Source organism: Crocodylus siamensis, chromosome 3 (genome assembly GCF_052110815.1).
Source record: "Crocodylus siamensis isolate JL-2025a chromosome 3, ASM5211081v1, whole genome shotgun sequence".
Lineage (NCBI taxonomy): Eukaryota > Metazoa > Chordata > Crocodylia > Crocodylidae > Crocodylus > Crocodylus siamensis.
In genome coordinates, this window is record NC_143397.1 from 4,765,757 (window position 1) to 4,788,075 (window position 22,319).

Below are 22,319 nucleotides of genomic sequence, written 5' to 3' on the forward strand. Positions count from 1 at the left end.
ATTATTCAGCCCTTTCCTGCAAAAAGCAGCTGTCTGCAACAGGTGATTCCCTGTCTCATGCCGCAGCCACTTGAAAGCATCTTCAAGGGACTGCTCACCCTCTCGCCTCAGAGGAGGGAGGATTATCTAGTAGCATGGGCATTACTTTGGCATTTGGAAAATGGAAGTGCAGTTCCCTGCCACAGACCCCCTGTGGGATCTTGGGCGAGTCCCTTAACCTTTCCATGCCTCCCTTCTGCATTGATGAAATAGGGAAACAGGGTCTTATGAAGCTAAATGCATGAAAAAATTGTGAAGCTCTGATCCTGTAATCCTCTGAGGGGCACATAAGGAGAATCAGTTAAAGCCTACCTGTATTTGGGGCCTGATTTCTAATCACTCCAAAGACTTCAAAACCTCTTTTCTTCATTTTAGCTGCTAGTCCTGTTCATCTGCAGGTCATATTTTTCCCTCTCCACTTTCCCCAGCAAGCAGCATCTTCTGTTCTCACCCTTAGGTTGTTCAGTGCCTTTCCTGACTACATCTTTCCACCTCAATGCTGGCCTTTTCTTTTCTTCTTCTTATTCTCTTCAACTTTCAATTGCCATCGCTCTTTTGGCCATATTACCTTCTTCACTAGCCACCTCAGTTTGACTTCTCTACCTTTTCTCCACCATGCTTTACACTACTTCCATCCCTTTGCCTGCAAGGCTCCCCATATTCCCTGTACTAGTTCTCTTAGTTTGCTTCTTCACCTACAGCCACGGGCCCTCCGGCACCGCTCAACCTCTTGCTAAAGCAACCATGGGACACCCCTGTACGTTGCTTCTGGAAAGCACCCAGCAGATCAAGCTGTATTTTGTTTCAGAGGAATATTTCATTTGGCCTGACACCCTTTCTGACACCACGCAGGTGCTAATACATATGTATGGACATAGACGGCCAGATGTTCAAAGTGTTCTGCATATAGAGTGATCTGCCTTTTTTTTTCCCCAAATAGAGCCAGTGATACTAATCCCTCAATAGGAGTCTGAATACTTCAGGAGATTTGGGCCACACTGACACTAGCAACATGATTTGAGTTCTGGGCGAGGTTTTCAGAAGTGATGAATGAGCAACGTTAGTCAGTCATGAACTTAAGTGACTAATGAGCGAAAAAAAGTCCCATGGACTTTCATTCCACTTGCGCGCCTCAGCCAATTAAAGGAGATCCTGAAAGTAACCTGTTGCACTTCGGGCCTGTTTTTTGAGATGTGATGCGCGCTGACAACTGGAGCTGTCAGAATAATTGATTTTTTTTTTTTTCAGTCCAGTGGCTGAATCAAAAAATTGGAAAAGTTTCGTTTCGCCGGTGAACCAGAAACAAAACGAGACAACATAAAACAAAAATGTGTCTGGCCAAACAAAAATGCCTCTGTTCATTTTCAGGACTCATCTCATTTTTGACACTGAATTTATCTATCTTTGGTTGGAAACAGAAAAACAGCATCTTTTGATGTTTACATTCCCCCCGTTCCCTCCCCCCCCCCGCCCTTCATTTTTTTTTGTAGCTGAAACTATTCAACGTGTCCTTTCAAATTCATAAATAATTTTGGCTGGTCCAAAACTGCAGCTTTCAGTCAACAAAAATCTTTGTCCAAGAAACTTCACCCAGTTCCACTGATAACTTCAGCCAAAATCAGGGATGGGATTGTAGATGCTTAGCACTTCTTAGAAACCAGCTATAAGACATTTCCCATCTATTTCTGAGCCCCCCTATTGTGCTCACTTCCTACATAATGACAAGGGAGAGAAATCCGATATTTCCCTTTCGAAGCCGCTAGGAGCATCATTAGCAGTATAGGGCCCATGACATAGAGGACAGCAGTTCTGCCCCTAGTTATCTTAGTCCTGTGCTATAGTCAAGGTGAAAGGCAAAACATAAACAGAGGTAAGTATGTACAGTCATAAACCTCCTTTTGTGGCATGAAGAGGACGGAGGTCTGATCCCCAAATCAGACAGTACTAAAATGAGTTTTGTTCGGATGACTTCGATAGGCGCCTGCTGAGCTAACAGGTGCTCCCTTGGAGGCGGGGCACTCAGCGCTTGAAGGGGCGAGTGGAGAGAAGGTAATTTGCCTTTCTATTAAGCCTTATCATCCCTATCGGCTCGAAACATGTCTCAAGCAGTTCCCGGTTAAATCTGGAGCGTTAGAAGTGGTCGGTGACTCTACTGCCTGCCAGCGGTTGCTAAGTCAGGAGTCCTGATGAGTTATGTCTTTCACATGCTAACTTTCTGAGAGTTAAGCTGGCTTAACTTTTTTTTAAGCCAACTTAATTGTCAGAGCGTACACATGTATGTGGAGCGGAGTCGGCTTACATGCGGCGCAAGATGGTACACCTCCGAGGTGTCACAGAAGCCATCCTACAGAAGGCGGGATGTGGGACATCCTCCAAAAGGCAGGTTGCGGGAGCCATTGAAGAGGCAGGGGGAGGACAAAGTCCCAGGAGACCAGAGAGAGGGGAGGATAGGCAGAGACAGAAGTGGTTGGAAATGCTGATCCCGCATGGAAACGAGGGACTGAGGGTCGTTAAAAGAAACACATCCACGGTTCTTACACACTTCAGTTAAAGAGACCATGCAAGGACCAAACGTAGGTAGAAATGGATGAAACGACTGGACTCACAAACAGCAATTCTCCCGTAGCATCTACGTGGCGTGGAAAAAGGGACCTTTCACACTGCCCTCGAATGGCCTGGAGATGAGCTCCAAGGAGGAAGAAAACCCTTGCAGGGAGGCACAGCGGTCTACGGGATGAATGGCAGTCAAGCCTGTGTCCAAGGAAAGGTTAAAAAAAGAAAAAAACTTCCATAAAAGAAAGTTGCCTTTTGAAACTATTAGGCAACATATGTTGTGTGAACAGGAAGTCACAGCGGAGCAATAATCCTGACAGCTGTGGAGAAGCAGGAGTCTGCCGCAGGAACGAACGGCTCGAGACCTGACAAGAATGATGATGGATGCCCCATTGGTAGTACACGAGGACAAGGCAGGAGACGTTTAAAATTGGCTGCACCACAGGAGCAACTTTGAGCTGGAGTCAGAGCCGGACAAATGAAGCGGGCTCTCGGAGTGACTGGAGTGGTGAGAGAGGCAAAAGGCTGCTTTTCTTTTGAAGTACGGGGCTTTCGGTCGCCAATTCACCGAGGCACAGGATGAGCTTTTGGCTGAGGAGCCAGCCCGTTCGCATCTGTGTAAGTCCCTTCCTCCCCCAAAAACCCCCAAAAGGGCTAGTTCTGGAGGTGAGAAATCCCCTTGGCCCTGCTGACACCAAGAAGGTACTACCCTTGACCCAACAGCCTGGCCCATGGCTCATGGAAGTTGACCATCTACCTTTGGGAAGAGCATGAGTGTGGCCCGCAGGCTCTTGGCCAAGCTGTCATCTGGCCATTTGGAGAAGTCTGGTTACCTTCTTCCCTTCACAAAAACTGGGCAGCGGTGAACTTTCTCTTCAGCCCGGGAACAAGTCAGCACCGTGCCCAAGTCATTTGGGCCCACTCCTCAAGCAGCGTGGCCAGACAGGGCAGGTGCTTGGCCCACCACGGGCTGCATCTCCAAGGTGTTTCCCCTCGTTCCACACTGACAAGATGGACCCTCCCCTACAGTTCCCCCAATTTAGGGTCTTCTAGGGGATCCTCTCTCTCTCCAGCACTTCCCTTCTTCCACATGTGTGCTTCCTCAACAACTTGATAGGGATCACCTTGTCCTGTCCCCTCCACCCTCCTCCTCATTTCTTCCTAACTGGGTTGGATACTGGAAGATGGCTGGCTGGCTCTAGACCCTTGGAGGGACAAGCCGCCCTGCTATAGAGTCCAAGAAAGAAACAGGAAACAGAAAGAAACCACATGCTGAATTTTTGGGGGCTGACCCGTGGTAGGTGCAAATCAGCAAAACTCAATACGTTTTAGGGAACAACATCAGCTAGGATCTGGCAAAGGGAGCTGTCCCAGGGATGCTTCTGTTCCCCGTCTCTGGCCGTGGTTTACTTTCCCTTCTCCTTGTGTTCACTCATCTAATTCAGACTGAGGTGCTCAGGAGGGACACGGGAAACCCTGCCCCCATTAAAAGCAGTCAGAGAACTCCTATTAGTTTCAATGGGGGCAGCTTTTCCCACCTGCTAGTGCTTGCCTCCAAAATGTGCCCATCACCCTGAAAAATACTAAATTGATTTATTCACCCAGCTTCAATAGGAAGCAGTGTTCTCTTGCATTTCCTGTCTCACGTTTGGTGCTAGGCTGCTACATTTTACCCAGGAGGGGGTTGCATTTCTCTCGCTATGGCTGGCTCAATCATGAGACGTGCTAAGCGCTCACCAGACCCATTAAGGTGAGGAGGAGTTGACTGTATTGCCAGAACCAGGCCCAACATTTGCAAGCATTTTGGGAGCTTTCTGGATCCAGTACAGGTTGTGCTATTATGCCTTGGTCGTCCCAGGATTTCTCAGGCAGGAGTGCTTCACAGAAATGGCAATGCCCATATGGCATACGTGAGGAGGCAAAATTGACGGAGGCACCAGCTCAAATTTTCTTTGACCTACAACCCAAGATGCAAAGTTGACTTCAGGAGTAAGGCACAGAAGTGCTTGAGTGCAGGACGGCATCCAAAATGACCATGGGACAGAAGAGTTTGCCTTGGCACAGAAGGGCATTGAGGGACTGCAGTGAGAAAGCAAGAAGGCAAGAAGAACACAGATGGGCAGGTGGTGAAACGTAATCTGTGCACAACTCCAACATGAAGATGTGCTAATATTTGCCTTCTCTCTTTTGATCCTAATTCTTGCCTCTTTTTTTCTGAGTCCGTAAGTCCTTTGAGGCAGCAACTGTAAATTTGAATACATAACTGTACAATATCAAACCTAGTTGTTCCATTGGGTTCAACTGGGCTCTGATCCCTGGCCAGGACAGGCAGAAGCTGATTCATAGGTTTTAATGCCAGAAGGGACCATTGTAATAATCTAAGCTGATGCCCGCGTAATACTCACCATAATATTTTACCAAGCGGGTTCTGTATCAGCTCCATCAGTATTGGGAGAGATGGAGGATATTGTTTAAAAACTGACAGCTAGTAATTTTTTTAAAGGCTTGGAGTGACACAGTACTGACCACATCCCCATTGCAAGTTGTTCCTATGATTAATTAACCCCACTCTTAAAAAGAATATACTTAATTTCTAGCTTGGATTTGTCTAGGTTCAGGTTCCCACCACTACTTCTGTTAGGGTTTAAAATCCCTACTGTTAAAAATCTTTTTTTCCTTGTAAGGACCTAAAGTGCACGATCCAATCACCTCTTAAACTTTTCTAAAATAAATAGATTGAGATTGTTAAATTGTTTACTGTCAAGCAGGATTTGCAGGTCCCATCTAAAACTGTTGGCTTCTTTCTGACCTGACGTATCAACTTCCTTGTTCTCCTTGTATTATTCATACGATGATAATTAGCAACAAACAGCATAAACAAATTATAAAAAACCAAAATCTGTTAGGCCAGATTGTCTTTCCTCCTGCAAGCACTCTGTTTTACATTCTTATCTGTGCATGATGGACGCATGCGCATATGTTGGTGTGCAAATGTCCACACATACCAAAACAAGCTTTCTCTTATTTCTCTCCTAACTTCCAGGCAGGAATCCCAACCCAGTTGGATACTAATACAAGAAAAGAGAGCCCTGGTAGATCTCCTGGTGGATCTCTCTGCAACTGGTTTAACACTTCTCTTTTAATTCAAATCTGTAGAGATTAGACTAATGACCACTGTTTCCCCAGGCACGTACCTTTTGCAGTTCTAGCAGGCATGTCTACATGTGCAATTAATGTGACGGAATATACTCCGGCTCAGTTTGAGCTGGAGTAAACTAATTTCGCCATTCGCAGATTCATAGATGTTAGGGTCAGAAGGGACCTCAGCAGATCATCGAGTCCGACCCCCTGCACCAGGCAGGAAAGAGTGCTGGGGTCAGGTGACCCCAGCCAGGTGCATGTCTAGCCTCCTCTTAAAGACCCCCAAGATAGGGAAGAGCACCACCTCCCTTGGAGCCCATTCCAAATTTTGGCCACGCTTACCGTGAAGACATTTTTCCTGACAACCTAAATCTGCTCTCTGTCAGTTTGTGGCCATTGTTTTTAGGTGCTCCAGGGGGTGCCCTGGTAATAAGAGCATCTCCTATCCCTTGCTGTATCTCCCCCTCTGATGAATTTGTAGGCGGCCACAAGTTCCCCTCTCAGCCTTCTCTTGCAGAGGCTGAAGAGATCCAGGTCCCTCAGTCTCTCCTCGTAGGGCCTTACCTGCAGACCCCTAACTATACAAGTGGCCTCCTCTGGACCCTCTCAAGATTATCCACATCCCTCCTGAAGTACGGCACCCAAAACCAGACGCAGTGCTCCAACTGCAGCCTGACCAATGCTGCTTAGATGGGAAGTATCACCTCCCCGGACGTGTTTGTCACGCACCTGCTGCTGCATGATAAAGTGCGGTTAGCCTTGTTGATCACTTCGTCATGCTGACGACTCGTGTTCATCTTGGGGTCAACTATGACTCCGAGATCCCTTTCCACTGCCGTGCTGCTGAGAGGGTCCTCCCCCAGCCTGTAAGTGTGTTGGTGGCTCCTTCTCCCCAGGTGCAGGGCCATGCACTTGTTCTTGTTGAATGGCCTCCTATTCTGCTCTGCCCACTTCTCCAACCTGTCCAGATCCACCTGGATTTGTTCCCTACCCTTTCGTGTGTTAACTTTACCCCATAATTTGGTGTCATCCACAAATTTGGACAGTGTTCTCCATGCCTTCATCCAAGTCACTGATGAAGACATTGAACAGCACCAGTCCAAGGACTGAATCTTGGGGCTCTCCACTGCTTGCATCTTCCCAGGTCCATGCTGACCCATCCACCACCACTTTTTGGGTACATCCCATTAGCCAATTTGCCACCACTGGACCATGTACATCACCATCTACACATGCATTTAAGTGCACCAATTTACTGCAGCATAGGATATAGTTTCATAGTTGGTAGGGTGAGAAGGGACCTGAGCAGATCATCAAGTCCGACCCCCTGCCATGGGCAGGAAAGGATGCTGGGGTCAAACGACTGCAGCAAGGTGTATGTCTAGCCTCCTTTTGAAGACCCCCAGGGTAGGAGCCAGCACCACTTCTCTTGGAAATTAGTTCCAGATCCTACCCACCCCGACAGTGAAGTCGCGCCTCCTGATGTCTATTCTGAATCTCCCCTCTGCCAGCTTGTGACTGTTATTCCTGGTCACTCCTGGTGGTGCTCGGGGGAACAGGACTCCCCCAGTGCCTGCTGATCCCCCCCGACTAGTTTGTAACAGGCCACTAGATCCCCTCTCAGCTTTCTCTTGTGGAGGCTGAACAGGTTCAGGTCCCGTCGCCTCTCCTCGTAGGGCCTGTCCTGATGCCCCCTGATCATGCGAGTGGCCTCCTCTGGACCCTCTCCATGCTGTCCACATCCCTCCTGAAGTGCGGCGCCCAGAACTGGACGCAGTCCTCCAGCTGCGGCCTGACCAGTGCCGCACAGAGGGGGAGGATCACCTCCCTGGACCTGCTCGAGATGCATCTGTGGATGCAGGACAAGGTGCGGCTGGCCTTCCTAACTGCGTCCCCACACTGCCGGCCCATGTTCATCTTGGAGTCAATGATGACCCCAAGATCCTTTTCTGCCTCTGCACTGATGAGAAGGGAGTTCCCCAGCCTGTAGGTATGGTGCTGGTTCTTCCTCCCCACATGCAGCACCTTGCACTTGTCAGTGTTGAATCCCATACTATTCTCGTCTGCCCACCCCTGTAACCTGTCTAGGTCCAATTGCAGCCTATTCCTCCCACCTAGTGTGCCCACATTCCCCCACATCTTAGTGTCATCATCAAATTTGAACAGGTGCTTTTTACCCCCTCGTCCAAGTCACTGATGAAGATGTTGAACAGTGCGGGCCCGAGGACCGAGCCCTGGGGGTCCCCACATCCCCCCAGGGCGAACACAACCCGTCCACCACCGCTGTCTAGGTGCGGCCCTCCAGCCAGTTGGTGACACATCTGACCGTGTGGGTGTCGACACCACAGCCCCCAGTTTCTTAATGAGAACGGGGTGAGAGACGGTGTTGAAGGCCTTCCAAAAGTCCAGGAAGATGATGTCCACCACGACACCTGCGTCCAAGGCTTTTGCGACCTGGTCATAGAAGGCCACCACGCTGGTCTGACAGAACCTGCTGCTAACGAACCCGTGTTGGTTACCCCCAAGCATAATCTCCCCTGCTTGCCCCTCATAGAGGTGCACCTAGATAATTTTCTCAAAGAGCTTCTCCGGGACCAAGGTAAGACTAACGGGCCTGTAGTTTCCTGGGTCCTTCTTCCTCCCACGCTGGCCCTTTTCCAGTCCTCTGGCACCACGCCAGAGCACCACGAGTGCTCGTAAAGCCGTGCCGGGGTCCTGCAATGACTATCTTACCCCAGAGTAAGTGAATCTACGGTGCACAAACTGCAGTGCACGGGGAGACAGTGATGTTTTTACTGTGCAATAAATTAGTCTTATGAGCAGCAAAGTGCACGTGTAGAGGTGCCCAGAGAGGGTAAATCAGAGCACAGCTTGCCCCTCAGTTAATTCCACTGTGCATCTATACTGCCCTCCACTGAAAAGCAAAGACTGTTCCTTACTGCTGTCATCCAGACAGGTTTTTCTTTGGGGAAGAAAAACTCAGGCCTGCTCCACTCCTGTGAAACCAGAGGAACTCCCTTGGGGATGAATTTGGCCCAGTGTTTATAACATCTGTGGCTGTGTCTCTCCCACAGACAATCAAAACTCTATCATTGCTGGTCACAGGACACTGCATTTCTCAGGCAGGCCCATGCGCATCTGAAACAGTCGGTGCCACCCCGGCTTTTCCATTGACTTGCAAAACATACCCGAGGCCCCCGTGCCTGAGCTGCTATCCATCTTCCCTTGAAGAAGAGGCACAAAGTACCAATAAATCATCTCCCCCCTCCTTCCTTCACCACTCCATCTGACCGGGGGACAGCATGGGCTGAACAAACCCACCAGGCACTCTTCCTTATTAGTGGACTACTCACCGGCATTGTCTGGCTGCCATGCAAGGCATTAATGGCTGCTTGGGCCTCCGCGTGTGAGGAATATTTCACAAACGCACACCCTGCAGGAAGAAGAGGAGGAAAGAGAAGGCGTTTTAAAAAGGAGGTGATAAGAGAGCAACATGCACCCATCTAACTGCGGCCAGCCCTGATCTATTCAAAACCCAGACACTGCTCCTTTCTACAGGTTTCTAACCATGCATTGCAGACCACGCGGTGCTCCTATGCATCTCCAGGAGTTTGCACTCCACGCTCAATGAGGCGCAGGGTGGAAAAGCGAGATAGTCATGTGATGCCTGCCACCTTGCCTAGCACTAGACACCAAAACTTGGAGTTCCTGATGGAAACGCAGCGAGGATAATAGCTGGTCTCTGTCTGCAGCAGTGGGTGGTGATAGACTTGCATCATAAGCGACATGTCCGCGGATTATAATCACACATTAAGACCGTGTCCAGATGAATGCAGATGTTTGGTTCCTCGGGAACAACGAGCGGTGGGACACCTTGTGCCACTGCTAGTTGTCCTGGGGGAAGGACTGTGCCACGCGCCCTCTGGCACGTGGCAGGTTACCCCAGGTGGGGTAGGGGAGGCTGGGGCCAGCACAGTTGTTGGCCCCAGAAGCCTTATTTGGGGTCCCGGGGGCCAGGGAAGCTGCAGCCGCGTCGCTCCTGCAACTTGGAGCCTGGGCGGCAACTGGAGTGTGGCTCTGGCTGGCCAGGCACCTCCATGTGCACCAGCCCACTTTTATACTGCATGGGTTTTTTTGACCCCTGGATCTCCAGGGGTTAAAAAAACCCCACTTGCTGCAAGGTAGCAGCATGGGGAATGCCTGAATGTGCAGTACCTAGCACTGCAGAGGGGTCTGTGCTGCCACATAGCCATGCTTGTCTGGACATGGCCTAAGGGGTCACTTTTCATAGCTGTTCTATCCTGGGTTTTAGGTATAACTGGTGAGCTTATGTGAAGGCACTCAGATAGCCAGAGTGACCCTGCTGGACTGATTGCATCTGGTCCGAAACACGATGCTGTCCCCAAAGCTGTAGCTACTTGCCATGACGTTGGGGTAATTGTTACAGCTAGAGACTCAACGAGTGACAAGGTTTTGTTCAGCCACAGGGTTGCTGCTGAGCTGATGGTTGGAAATGAAGTGGGGAAAAGGCTTCAGGTACTAGAGAACAGAGACTTTATTTGGAAATAAATTTTTTGGAAAAGTCTCACCTCACTAATGTGGGGAAGGGATAGCTGTAGTTATTGTCATTATAGGTAAAACTGGCCTGCACTATGCTCCCATGCTCTTTGCAATAGGTCGGGGACTTTCATCCCCGTGTCTTACAGCTAAATTCTCCTTTGAGAGGACATAAGAATAAGCAAAAGCCTTTACCCTGTGGCTTGCAAAAGAGGATAATGATGACAGAGTACTGAAAATGGAAATGATTAAAAACAATATTTTTTAAAGAACCTTAAAAAAGCCTTATTTTTTGAATAACCTTAAAAAAAAAATAGTTGGGAGCCCTTCGACTTGGCCCCCAAAGCCTCCCCATGTTTCAGAGGAAGTGTAGCAATTGTTGCTAATAGTTGGATCTAATTTATAAGGAGCGGAGAAGAGACAATCAGGAGAAAATGAGATAGATAAACTTCAGCTGGAAACAATAAGGATCAATTATGACATAATCGCAGACCGGCATTCCAGGGCTCCTGAGATACCGCGCCTTCCTCTTCATTAATCAGAGATAATCCAGAATTAGGGTGTTTAATTATTTGCCGAGATTCTTTTGTACTTTCTGTCTTGAAAAAGAAGATGCTGATTAGAGAGTATACAAAAGCTTCCCATCTCCCGTCGTCTACTGCATAAAGAGCAGGATTTTGGCTGTGTCTTGGACTTCTTTTTTTTGCAGGGCGAAGCGCTCTCATCTGCCCAGGACTGGCGAAGATGGGCCCTATCCTGCTTAATGCCCAGGATGCCAGGGCAGCCCCCAGCCCCTGCAACTCTTAGATTTTGCAAGAGTGCAACCAACTCAGATCTGGCAGGGTGAGAGTGATGTAGCTACGATGGTCCAGGAATGATCTGGGAGACCAGGATTAGGATTTAGCACTTCGAAAAGTCCTCTTATAAGGCAGTGGCTAGAACCCTACTCCTTCAGCCTCCTAGCTTCCATGAACATCCTTGCTTGTGCATGTAGTTGGTGGGAAAACTCATGTGTGCAAAGTTATATCTCGGTCCTCTTCAGGGATGGAAGCCAGGACCAGGGCAACGGAGAACATGAGCCTTTCGGCTTGCACTAGACAACTAAGCTCCCTTGCCGAGAGCTGTAGCAACCTCAGGACCGATAAAGATGAGGCACAGAAGCAGTTGTCCATCCTGGCCTAAGGACTTAGAGACACAAAACATTTTCCCTTTCTTCCTTCATGGATTAGAAGGCCAGAAGGGGCTTTGTGATCATCCTTTTTGAGCTCTTGCATAAAGGAGTTTGAGGGCTCAGGGTCCTGGGGCTGCCAGAGCACCAGAAGGACTCCCTTTCAGGGTATATTGACATCATATTCCCAGTCCTCCCAGCTTTTAAAAGTATTTAGGCACTGACCTATGCAGATCCTTGACTCGTTGGATTTGATGCCTAACTCCCATAGGAATCAGAGTTCGCTGCCAAGGCCTTGATCATGTTGTGAATGTGCATGGTCTGAAGAACAGCAGGTATCTCCCAGGTGTTTCCAGCTGGGTACCCGCAAAGCGGGGCACCCTGAACAATTAAACAGCTCGAAATGTTTTCAGTGGAGTTACAGAAATTCATAATAGTTGAATATCTGCTTTTTACTGTCCAAAAGACTATAAGAAATGGGAAGGGAAGGGAGCATGAGACAGATAGTATTTACAGCATTTCCCATGATAGGTACCATGATGGGGGAGATCTGCTGCCACAGTGGGGAAAAGCAGAATAACAACCTCCACCAGTTCCCTGCTAAAAAGAGAATTGCCTTGTCTAGCACAAGATGTACATGGGTTAAAAAATATAGCCTCTTCCTAGCCTAGAGAATTAAGGTTGGAAGGGACGTCAGGAAAGCATCTCGTCCAACCCCCAGTTGTATCCTACTGCAGATGCAGCTGAAATCCTAGTCTGGACGAGGCTACAGAAGAAGGGTGTTTCCTTCCTTCCTCCCTCCTATACCATGCTTGTATAACGAAGTGATTAGCTCTGCACGTCGGTCTCTAGCAGACGTGCTCCATCGAGCTAACAGGTTACTTGGGGGCTGGTGTTCGGTCCCACCTCGCACCTGACTGTCTCATGAGTTATAAAGTTCAGCGTGCCGGTCGGCTGACCATGCTGCACGTGTGAGTGAGAGGGGGAGTATTGGGAGCCTCACATTTTCAGTAAATAGCACCAGCAAATGGAAACGGGGAATATTAACTCCATCGAGGCACCGTATTGATCTTCAGCCGCTCTGCAAAAAGCAAGCCCGAGACAGCAGCCTGCCAGCTCTAATAATTAAACCAGTTAGCAATATGGAGCTGCCACTCAGGTTCAGGCTTATAATGACATCATGGGAGAAACAAAAAAGAGAGAAAGAGAGAGAGGGAATCGGTGAATGAAAATTTCAGGTCTGACCCTCCTCCTCGCCTTGACACCGGGTGTTCACAGATGTCCGTGTTAGATGTTAGTACCCTTGCTATTGTTGCATCTCAAACTCTTCAGGTTTTATTCTCTACAACTTTGGGTGGGCATAGAAAGACACATGGATTTCTTGCTTTCCTTCATCCCAGCTGACTTTTTCCCAACGAATGGAGCATTTCACCCCTGTCAAGCATCGCTCTAGCTAAAGACGAGGCAACTTCTGTCATAAAACATTGCAAGCGAAGTTAAACTCAGGTTTTGTTTCTCTTCTTGGCTCCTAGAAAATGCCCCTCTCTGGGAGGCTTTTGGCAGGGAGGTGAGTGGGAAACATTTGTGCTGTGTTCAGGGGGATGTCAGCGCAGCGCTACATTCATTTGACTCACTTTGAAGCCGCACAGAGGAACAGCCGGATCAAATGGATGGGACAGCAAAAGGATCGGGAGAGAAAGAGACCGAGTCCCAGCCTCGAAGAGATGAAGTTGTAATTAAGGAAGCCTGCCCAGCTCACACAATGGGGTGGCAAATGATCTGAGCAACCCGTGTCACGATGCAGGCCCCCACGTGCGCGTGCTTTCTTTTCAAGCCACCGTGAGGCTGACACTTGCACAGGGATTACACGACAGCGGCGAGGCACCATGCAGGACGATGGGAAAGCTGTGCCGGGAGCAAGAGCCGGGTCCCCAGCAAAGAGGCTCCCACTGACATCAGCGGAGGTCAAGGTAGCATCCAGTCTGCGCTGCAAAGAGCTTGCTCTTAGGGCAAGGTGGCAAAGCCCTCCCCTTCGCCAGCAATTACCTCCTCTCTGCTGCTGCCCACCAGCTGTTTGAAGGCGTGGAAGGACACTGTCATGCCATCAAACAGCTGCCATGGCTCATTCCCAGACTGCACTTCATATTCAGAGATTCATAGATGTTAGGGTCAGAAGGGACTTCAGTAGGTCATCGAGTCCAACCCCCTGCCCTGGGCAGGAAAGAGCGTCGGGTGATCCAAGCTGCTGCAAGGGAGACACGTGAAGCCTCCTGAAACACGTGGGCAATTGGGCATACGTGCACCCCGGCTGCTGTCAGGAGTCTTGGTGACAGAGGCAGGTTGAGTGCAGATGTGACTTGGGTGACTTTGCACATGCTCAGTGGCGTTTGCTGATGCTGTGTACCCTCACTGTGAGTAAAAGCCAGTGAAAACCAGGGTGCAACGGGGATAGGAGCTCAGGGCTTATGGCTGTGGATGCTGCCCTACTGCAGGAGTTTGCCAGACACGCTGGGGTCTGTTGGCAGCTGGATGCTGGCCACTGGGGCAGGTACAGACTTTGCAATTTTACCAGTATAACCAGAATAGAAGCTCAGCACACACAAAAAAAGTCTATACTCAGCACAGAACAGAAGTTCAGGCTTCTGGTTTAAAAATGTTGGAACCCGGTCTAAGATTTGCACCCTCGCACCAAAGAGCAAATGTGTGTTCAGTTTGCTACCCAACAACACGATGACCCTTACAGATAGCTGTGTAATTTAGACCAATTCTGCCTCGGGCTTTCTGAATGCCTGTACCTAGTCAGGGAGGCTGGCAAGGGAATGCATGCAAACCTCAGGCAACCAAAGTCAGCCTCTGGCTACCAAATTTTGCGGCACAGACGAGGCTCCGTGCTTTCTCCCCGCTGTTGCAGAGCGTGGCCTCCAGCTGATGTCTGTGTAAGCGTGAAGAAGCTTTATTGGCTGGAAGTGACTTTATGGCATATCAGCATCTTTCGCAAATGTATCACTGCGGTTAGATCCTTCCACCTCCATTTTGCAGAAATATGCCAGTTGATGTTGTCACATGTCAAAATATCTGGTGACATATGAACTGCATCAGCAGGACTTGTACCTTCTTCAGTGCTGCACATGACAGCACATTTGATGATATATTATACGCAGATCAATATTTAATGGACATATTTTACTGTCAAGAGAGGAAGGCTTCCTATTTAAATTGAAGATACTTTGTCTAGGAAATGGCTGGGAAAATGACCCTGATATCAGCTGGAAAAGCCGTGTTCAGACACTGTTGCTGTGTCATCCTCCGAAGACAGAACTCCCCCAGCATTAATTGTCAAGGTAGCAAGGTACATCACAAAAGGGCCATTTACTGGGTAGTCAACGTGATGACACCACTGTCCTCATTTTAAATACTGGCATGTCGAAACTGAGATAGGAACACTGAAATTGGAGATGACAAATGTGAACCAACTGGGTGCGACGCTTCAATCACAGTGCAATAGGTGCACACGCGATCATTCCTGTGCACTTGTTACTTGGCAGTTGCACAAATGTATTGAGGATAGGTATAGGCCAAACAGCACTTGCATGAGTACTGGTCTCTCTTGCAAGCACCAAATCCTGTTTTTAGTGTGGGTTTTTGCATTGTTCAAGAACGCACATATTTTTTGCCAACGCATTTGTTTTACCCTGCCACGAGCATCTGGCTTGTTTGGGTGTTGACTGAATTCTTTTGGGAGCAACTGCAAGATGAGTCTTTTCCTTCTCTTTCTCCTCCAAAACTTTAGCCACTTTTGTAGGATGGGGAAGATCCTAGCCCATTTAATTAGGACAAGCACAGTACTGGGAGTTAGTTGAGAAATCTGAGTACCCAGCTTAGCTGAACTAATAATGGCTGACCCATTGCTGGCTTAATTGATGAATTAATTTATGTGATAGACCCTCCACTCCCCCAAAATGTAAACCTCCAATTTCTCTGGGTTAGAGTTGGGGTTTTCAAAACTAGTTTTTAAACCAAAAACACAGGAAAAGAATCTGATTTTGAATTTCTTAATGAAATTAGGGCCGATAGTCTGTAAAAACAAGTTTTCCGTGAAAAAGAATTGGCATTTTTTTAACCCACTGTGCTGAATGTATTTCAAGAACTGCTTTTCTTTTGGGTTTTGCTTATGCCTTCAACTGGACTGTCCAAACTCCCGTTGACTGCTTTCCCTGGGCACAGAAGCAGCCTCCAAAAAGATTAATTTGTGTAGAATTGAGTATGAAATCTAGTGGCCAAAGAAGAGTATTATGTAAGATAATAAGGGAAGAGGAATTTGGGCATTGGGGTTGAGAGAGAAGCGAAGAGAGACCTGGGTAAAGACCTGCTGTACCGCTGACCTAATGCATGACCTTGTCTTGTGTCCCTGCCGGTGCTAGACTGCGCACTCCTAGAGACAAAAACTATCTCTGTGTCTGCACCACATGTAGAAAGATGGGAACATTATTATATTACAAATAATATGAAGCCAATTAGGGATCAGATGGGATTTGGAAGTGGCTGAAGATGGGGAGAGGCAAATGTGATTTTGTTAAGATTGTGGCGAAACTAGTTTAGAGATATACCACTTGCAGGCATGAGTCTGCAAATACAATTAGCCACTTATTTCTATGCACACTTGTCCTGCCGATGTGGGGTCAAACTCTACTGGTTTGCAAGGACTTCAATGGAGCGTTACCAAACCACCAGAGATTTTGGCCCACAAAGGAAGAGCCCTTTTTGGAAAGCTTGGCTCTACCCAATGGGCAACACTGTTCTGCCAAGGAGTTACCCTGTTCTAATGGGGAATAATATGTACATTTTGTGTTGAGTCTGGTTTGAGGGGAAGTGCACTGGGGAACCTACTTACCTTTGCTGTTGCCATCAGGGCCCCGAAGGATTGTGCATTCCTCAATGTTCCCGAATGCCTCGAATAGCCTGCGCACGTCGTCCTCTGACTGCTGCTTGTTGAGCATGCCCACAAAGAGTTTTCTGTCTTCTGGAACAAAATAAAGAGATGCTTACCATATTTCAGGAGGAGTCTGAAAGCCAAGACGGCTCCAACAACACGCAAAAGAAAGAGACCACCGGGATGTTCTGCCAAGGGAATGCATTCTCCAAAGCGGCGAGTGCCCAACTCAAAACGCTTTGCCAGAGCCTGGTATTCAGAAAGTACTTGAGAATCGGGCTACTTTAAGGCATCTCAAGTCGGGCAACAAAAGACTGGGAGACTTAAAATGACTTGGGGTCAATTTTTGTTGCATCTATTGGGTGTATAAGTGGGTGCAGGTGCCTACATACAAGTCTATCGCACCCTGCTTGAGTTCTTGAAAACACTCAATGCAAAAGGTGGGTTTGGTTTTTCCTTTTCTCGCCGCTTTCTGGTGACTCAATCTTAAGGGCACAGTGACTGTGTTGCAAAAGCAGATGCACTGCTGGACTTGTAGGACTTGAACAGGGTGGAACAGAGTCATACTTAGGCACCAAAGTCCACTTGGATGTTCAATAGGTAGAAGACCACTTGACCTGTAGTCAACTCTGAAAATTCATATTGAAAGTCTCATGAATCAGTTCTCTTTGCTTAATCTTTGCAAACAAATCCAGGAAATAAAACACTGGCAATATTCCAGGCTGCCATCCAGAGGGAGCATAGACAAGGATGGCATTTAGAAATGACCTTCAGATAGGAAGTACTGTAGTTTAGTAGCCACTACTTTCCCATATAGCTTCAGGAGAATTAATTGAGTTTAACGGAAGCTGTCTCTATTTTGAATTGTTCTTTGAGTTAGAGCACTGGGGGAAGTAATTAAATGTAATGGAAGCCACAGCCTGTAAATGAAGATTTTATCTTATAAACATATATATATAAATGTTCCCATTCATATTATGAATATATCTAGACAAACACATACATACTATATATCACTTTTATTGCATATTAAACATCACATTTAAATTATGCCCACTTTGTGTTTGGAAGAGTGTGTACATATATATACACATATACATATGCATATGTATATGTATATGTATATTATATATATATATAATATGCATATTATATATATCATAAGCACACACATATATATAATAAAAACACACACATAATACATGTGTTTTTTTTTTATGCTATATACATTGATATTTTAAAGATTTCATGTTTATATAATGTGTGTGCATACATACATACCTCTATGTGTGTATGTATTTATTTATTTATAAAAAACACATATACGTCTTCTTCCAAATATAAAATGGGCATCATTTAAAAGTGGTACTTGCCATCACTAGTATCTGAGATAATACGGGTAGGTCCTACTTCAAGTGACTAGAGAGCACACAACTTCTCAGATACCACAGTTGGTAGATGTCATCTTTTTAATGATGAGCACTATTTTCACTGCTAGGCATGTGCCAAATATGGAAAACTTCAGCCTAAAAGGAGCAAATCTTCACAAAGTAACTGAAAACAGAGTCCAAAGAGATGGCTATGGAAGTCACCCGGAAGACTTCAATGGGCAATAATGAGTAATGTCTCAGGCTGCTGGAACAGCTTTCCCCTTGGAGCATCCCGGGTGGTGGCACTAGGCAGTCTGATGGCATGAGAAAGACACGAGACATTTACATAGTTTACGTCCCGTGTGCAAACAGGCCATTTACACTTGATGCATAAATGTCTTATTTATCATTCATTAAACACTATGTAAATATGTGTGAGCCACGAGAGGTTCCCCCCCCTTTTTCCAGCACAGTTTATGAAACAGATGTAACCAATTTGAATAAATACATGTAAATAAATAAATTAATAAATAAAGGCTCCGGATTTTTTCCCCCCCCCTCCCTTTTAATGCACGCGGTAACTTAGACCGGAGCAGAGCGCCAGTTGACAACCACCCTCTACCGGCTGACTAAGCAGGAGATTTACAGCGGTGTTACTCCTGGAGTAAGTGGTATTTTAGGCAAGCCGTTTCACTTAAACTGTGGTGCGTTCGAGATTCGCATACCCAAGGTGCCTCTGTAAATTGGAAAACGAGCTTGTAAACTTAAGAGAAGTCAATTGTTTCCTGTAGCAGACCTCAGGAGGGGATCGAATCCTCCAAACCCCGCATGAGACTGTAGGACATGCTGCGATGGCTAGATCAGGAGGAGGTACTGCCTTTTATGCCATCTTCAGTTGAAAAGCAGGTGCTAAAATGGTCAGTCCTCAATTTGCCAAGGGTGCGCCACCCCTCTTCAAAAGGAGGAAGAACCCAGCAATGACTGGAGGGTTTCTAGCCAGGAGAGGAGTGAAGTTTGGGAACCGCTTCCCATAAGGAGGAGAGGGAGCAGCAACACTAACCAGATTTAAGATGGAGCTTAATTGGTTGATATGAGATGATTGCAAGTGAAAGCAGGCATCTCCATCGCTAGAAATACAGGTTGGATGGACATTTCTTTGGTTAAAGCAGGCACGATGCTGCCTTGAGCCAGCAGCTGGACTAGATCAATGGTTCTCCATTTTTTTTACACTGGGACCCATTTGTAAGCATCACTGGCCAGTCCTGACCCAGTGCCCCTAAAGTCAAATCCATTTTTAAAGGCTGTTGATCCATTTTTAAAATTTGCTCGCGACGCTTTCATATATTTTTGCAACCCACTTTTGGGTCGTGATGACCTCCTGAAGGCCCTGCCTGTCCTACTTTTCTATGCGTACATGACCGGACATAATGACCCAGTCCTGTGCTCCTTGGTTTCTTTTTTCCTACCTCAGAGGAGGCAGCTAAAGTACTGGGCATTGCCAAGAGGGATGTATAAGGAAAATGAATGACCTTTGATGATTGACCTAACCAACTTGACTATGAACCATGGGGACAAGAACTCAAAGGGCCTTTGCAGGATCTTCCCCACTCTGTAGTTTCCAGTGCTTTATTTCTACTGCTTTTCAAGGAATTTTACATGAATTTTAAACTATGATCTGCAAGGTGCCTTTCTGCCTCTGATGATCTATGAATCAAGTAATTTCATCCCGCAATGGTAAAGAAGTGTCCCAAATGCTCCAGCTGTGAGTTGGAGTAGCTTTCAGCATCTCCATTGGTCGGTGATGGACGGAGCATGTAATAAAGTAATATTTCCAAACTAATGGGTGAGTGAGAGAGATTCACTTCTAGAAAAATCGACCCTACCCCTACCCCTGATAGACCTAGGTACTTCCTTCAGCGTACACAGTCCGTGGCTAAATGGAAACAATTTTAATGCATAAAAATCTGAATATAGCTGTACCCAACCAGCAAACCCACTCAGGGCAGAGGCAGCACTTCTGCCACTCTAGTGTATGCTGGTTACCTAGATAATATATTGTGTATTGACAAGCACATTTTATATGAGTATAACTGTCTGCCCTTGTCCATTGGCCAATATGACAATGTCCTTTAAAAGCTGCTACGATGCAAAGCTTAAATTGAGATACGTTGAACGAACCATTTATTTGCACTTTCACTCCCATTTTGCTCTCGGTCACCATGACACAGCCAGGCCTCACCCTATCAGGAAAGTCTGTGCACAAAATACGAAGGAGGGAATTTTACTCCAGGGTCAGATTGGTGTGGACTGGGGGGGTTTTGGCTTTCCTCTCTAGCTGGGAGCATGGCCCTCTACATGGGCTTTCTTGAGCATTATTAACAACCTTTTACAGAGGCAGGACATTGGCTGCCGTGGTTGCCCTGCTTTACCCGCGGCAGGTTAGGGTGGGATGTTGTGTTGTGGCAGAGTCCACAGTAGTTTTATAAAGAGGTTAGATTTGTATAGGATGGTTTGGAAAGGGATGACTCTGTCTTAGGCTGGGGCAGAAGTTGAGTGGGTTGAACTAGATGACCTCTGGAGGTCCCTTCCAGCCTGATTTCTCTACGATGCCAGTGAGAGCTGGGACCGGGGTCTTGCGGGTTGTCTACCAACAGCCACCTGACAATTAGGAAATGGTCTGAAACCAACTACTCAGCTGCACAGGGCAGTATGGCAGAGATTGAAACCAAGTGAGTAGTGTTTTTAGGAGCTCAACCTGAGATACCTAAATGGGGGGCTGATTTCCAGAAGGCATCCCTGCCAATCAGGACCTGTGGAGGTGGCTTCACCATTGGGTATCCACAATCACTTTTGAAAAATTGGTATCCTGGACTCTTAAAGTAGCAATTTATTTGCCACCGCTGTCTCAGTAATCATCAGGATCATACAACCGTCTGGCAAATGAGTCATTTTTACCTATCCTTGGTTCATAGGAGTTCTTTTAATAAAATACCATGTTTGCTCTTTGCATTCAAGACTGGTGAGTAAGAGCCTTGCCAGGTAATAATAAGGGAAAGAGGGTGGGAGGATGCCAGAAGCTGGGAACATTCAGCGGCATCCCGGACTCGAGTTGCACCTGGTTTCATTTGCAGGAGACTGAAATCACAAAACCTTAATCCACTAATGAGCTTACACTCAACCTTTCACACCGCAAGTGCTCCCAGATGCTTTGCCAAGTCCCAGACAAAAGGCTGACATGGCAACTAGGTGCAACTTCATCAAGTATGTGTGACAGAGCAAGGGCAAGGCCATTAAACCCCTAGAGGAAAATGAGGAGAGATTGCATCGGACGCTGTGTGCCGAGTGTGTGTTTGTGTGTGTGCAAGAGTGAGTACATGCTCTGTACTTTCCCTAGGAGACCCTGCAAAAGCAGCCTGGTACCAGAGTGAAAGGCACACTCTGTTAATGTACCTGCATTCAGATGACAGGGATTTTGCTACTATAATTTGCTTTCAGGGACAGGGGCTGAGTCATGTCTATTGTTGAATTTCCCTTCCTTTCCATGTGTTCAGCCCAGGACCTGTTGGAAACCATCCTTGAATTTTGGATATGTAGGCCAGCCTCCAAACCTGGGTGTGAATGCCCTGCTGCCTTCTCATCCCGGAACGAGCCCTACCAACTCTCAGGTTCAGCTTTTTTACTTTCAGGGCCCACTGGAAATGTGGTGTGAGAATACACGTTACGAAACTTTAATGATACAAATAATCCTGTTGGACCAACTGGCCACGCTAAAAATACAACATGTTGGAGGTGGTCCAATTTACCACGATAAATCGAAATCTACCATGATAAGGGGATGTCAACATGTATTTTCACATGTGACTAACCTAGCAAAACGGCAATTTTTGGTGCCATTTTGTGATGTGTAGCTAAGTGACGCATAGTGTGTACAAGCGCCTGCAAGTAATTTTGCTGCTGGAAGTCTCTGTAAAGAAGGTAGCTGTTACTGTCCCCATTTCATAACTAGGGGAGCGCAGGTATCTAATGCTCTCAGTTGAAAACCAGGGCATCTTGTGTTAGGCAGCAGGTGCACACGTGTATTAAACACCTGCTGGAAACAGCCTATAATCGAAACAGAGAGAGGGTGAGAGAAAGGAAATTATCTGACCTTTCCAGAGACAGGAAGCAGAGGGCCCCTCAAGCTGCCTGCTTGATTAAGGCATCGGCCAGCTGCAGCCACTGCTCTGATAAAAGTTATAATTTGGAGACACTCCCTAATGTAGAAGCGTTGAGAACTGGGAGATGATCCCTCTGTTAGGGAGGAGCTAGTTAAGGACAAAGGGTCTGCAGAAGTTATCAACTGCTCCACCATTAAAGTGTGTTGTTGATTCGTCTCATTCATTGTCCCCCTTTATTTATTATGCCTGATGATCACTACAGTCATGACACTGATTACTTTCCCCCCCTCCACCCTATGCCCGTCTTGTCAACTCAGGCATAATCCCCGTGGTGCAAACACTGCTCATTACTCTGCGGTTGTACAGCATCTAGCACAGTTGGTGCTTAGGCACCACCCTAATCG

General features: G+C 47.1%; 1 protein-coding gene across 10 annotated transcripts in view; it reads right to left on the reverse strand.

Annotated features, from left to right (window-relative positions):
* Window positions 1–22,319, reverse strand: part of CELF4 (CUGBP Elav-like family member 4) — an 873,367-nt gene that overhangs the window by 132,417 nt on the left and 718,631 nt on the right. For 6 of the 10 annotated variants that reach the window (XM_090037628.1, XM_090037622.1, XM_090037625.1 and 3 more), the window contains exons 4-5: window positions 16,350–16,478; window positions 9,087–9,166 (exon numbers count right to left, since the gene is read on the reverse strand). In XM_090037628.1, coding sequence (XP_089893754.1) covers window positions 9,087–9,166; window positions 16,350–16,478 — 209 coding nt within the window. The remainder of the gene's footprint in view (window positions 1–9,086; window positions 9,167–16,349; window positions 16,479–22,319) is intronic. The other 4 variants (XM_090037629.1, XM_090037624.1, XM_090037626.1 and 1 more) reach the window with 1 other exon arrangement.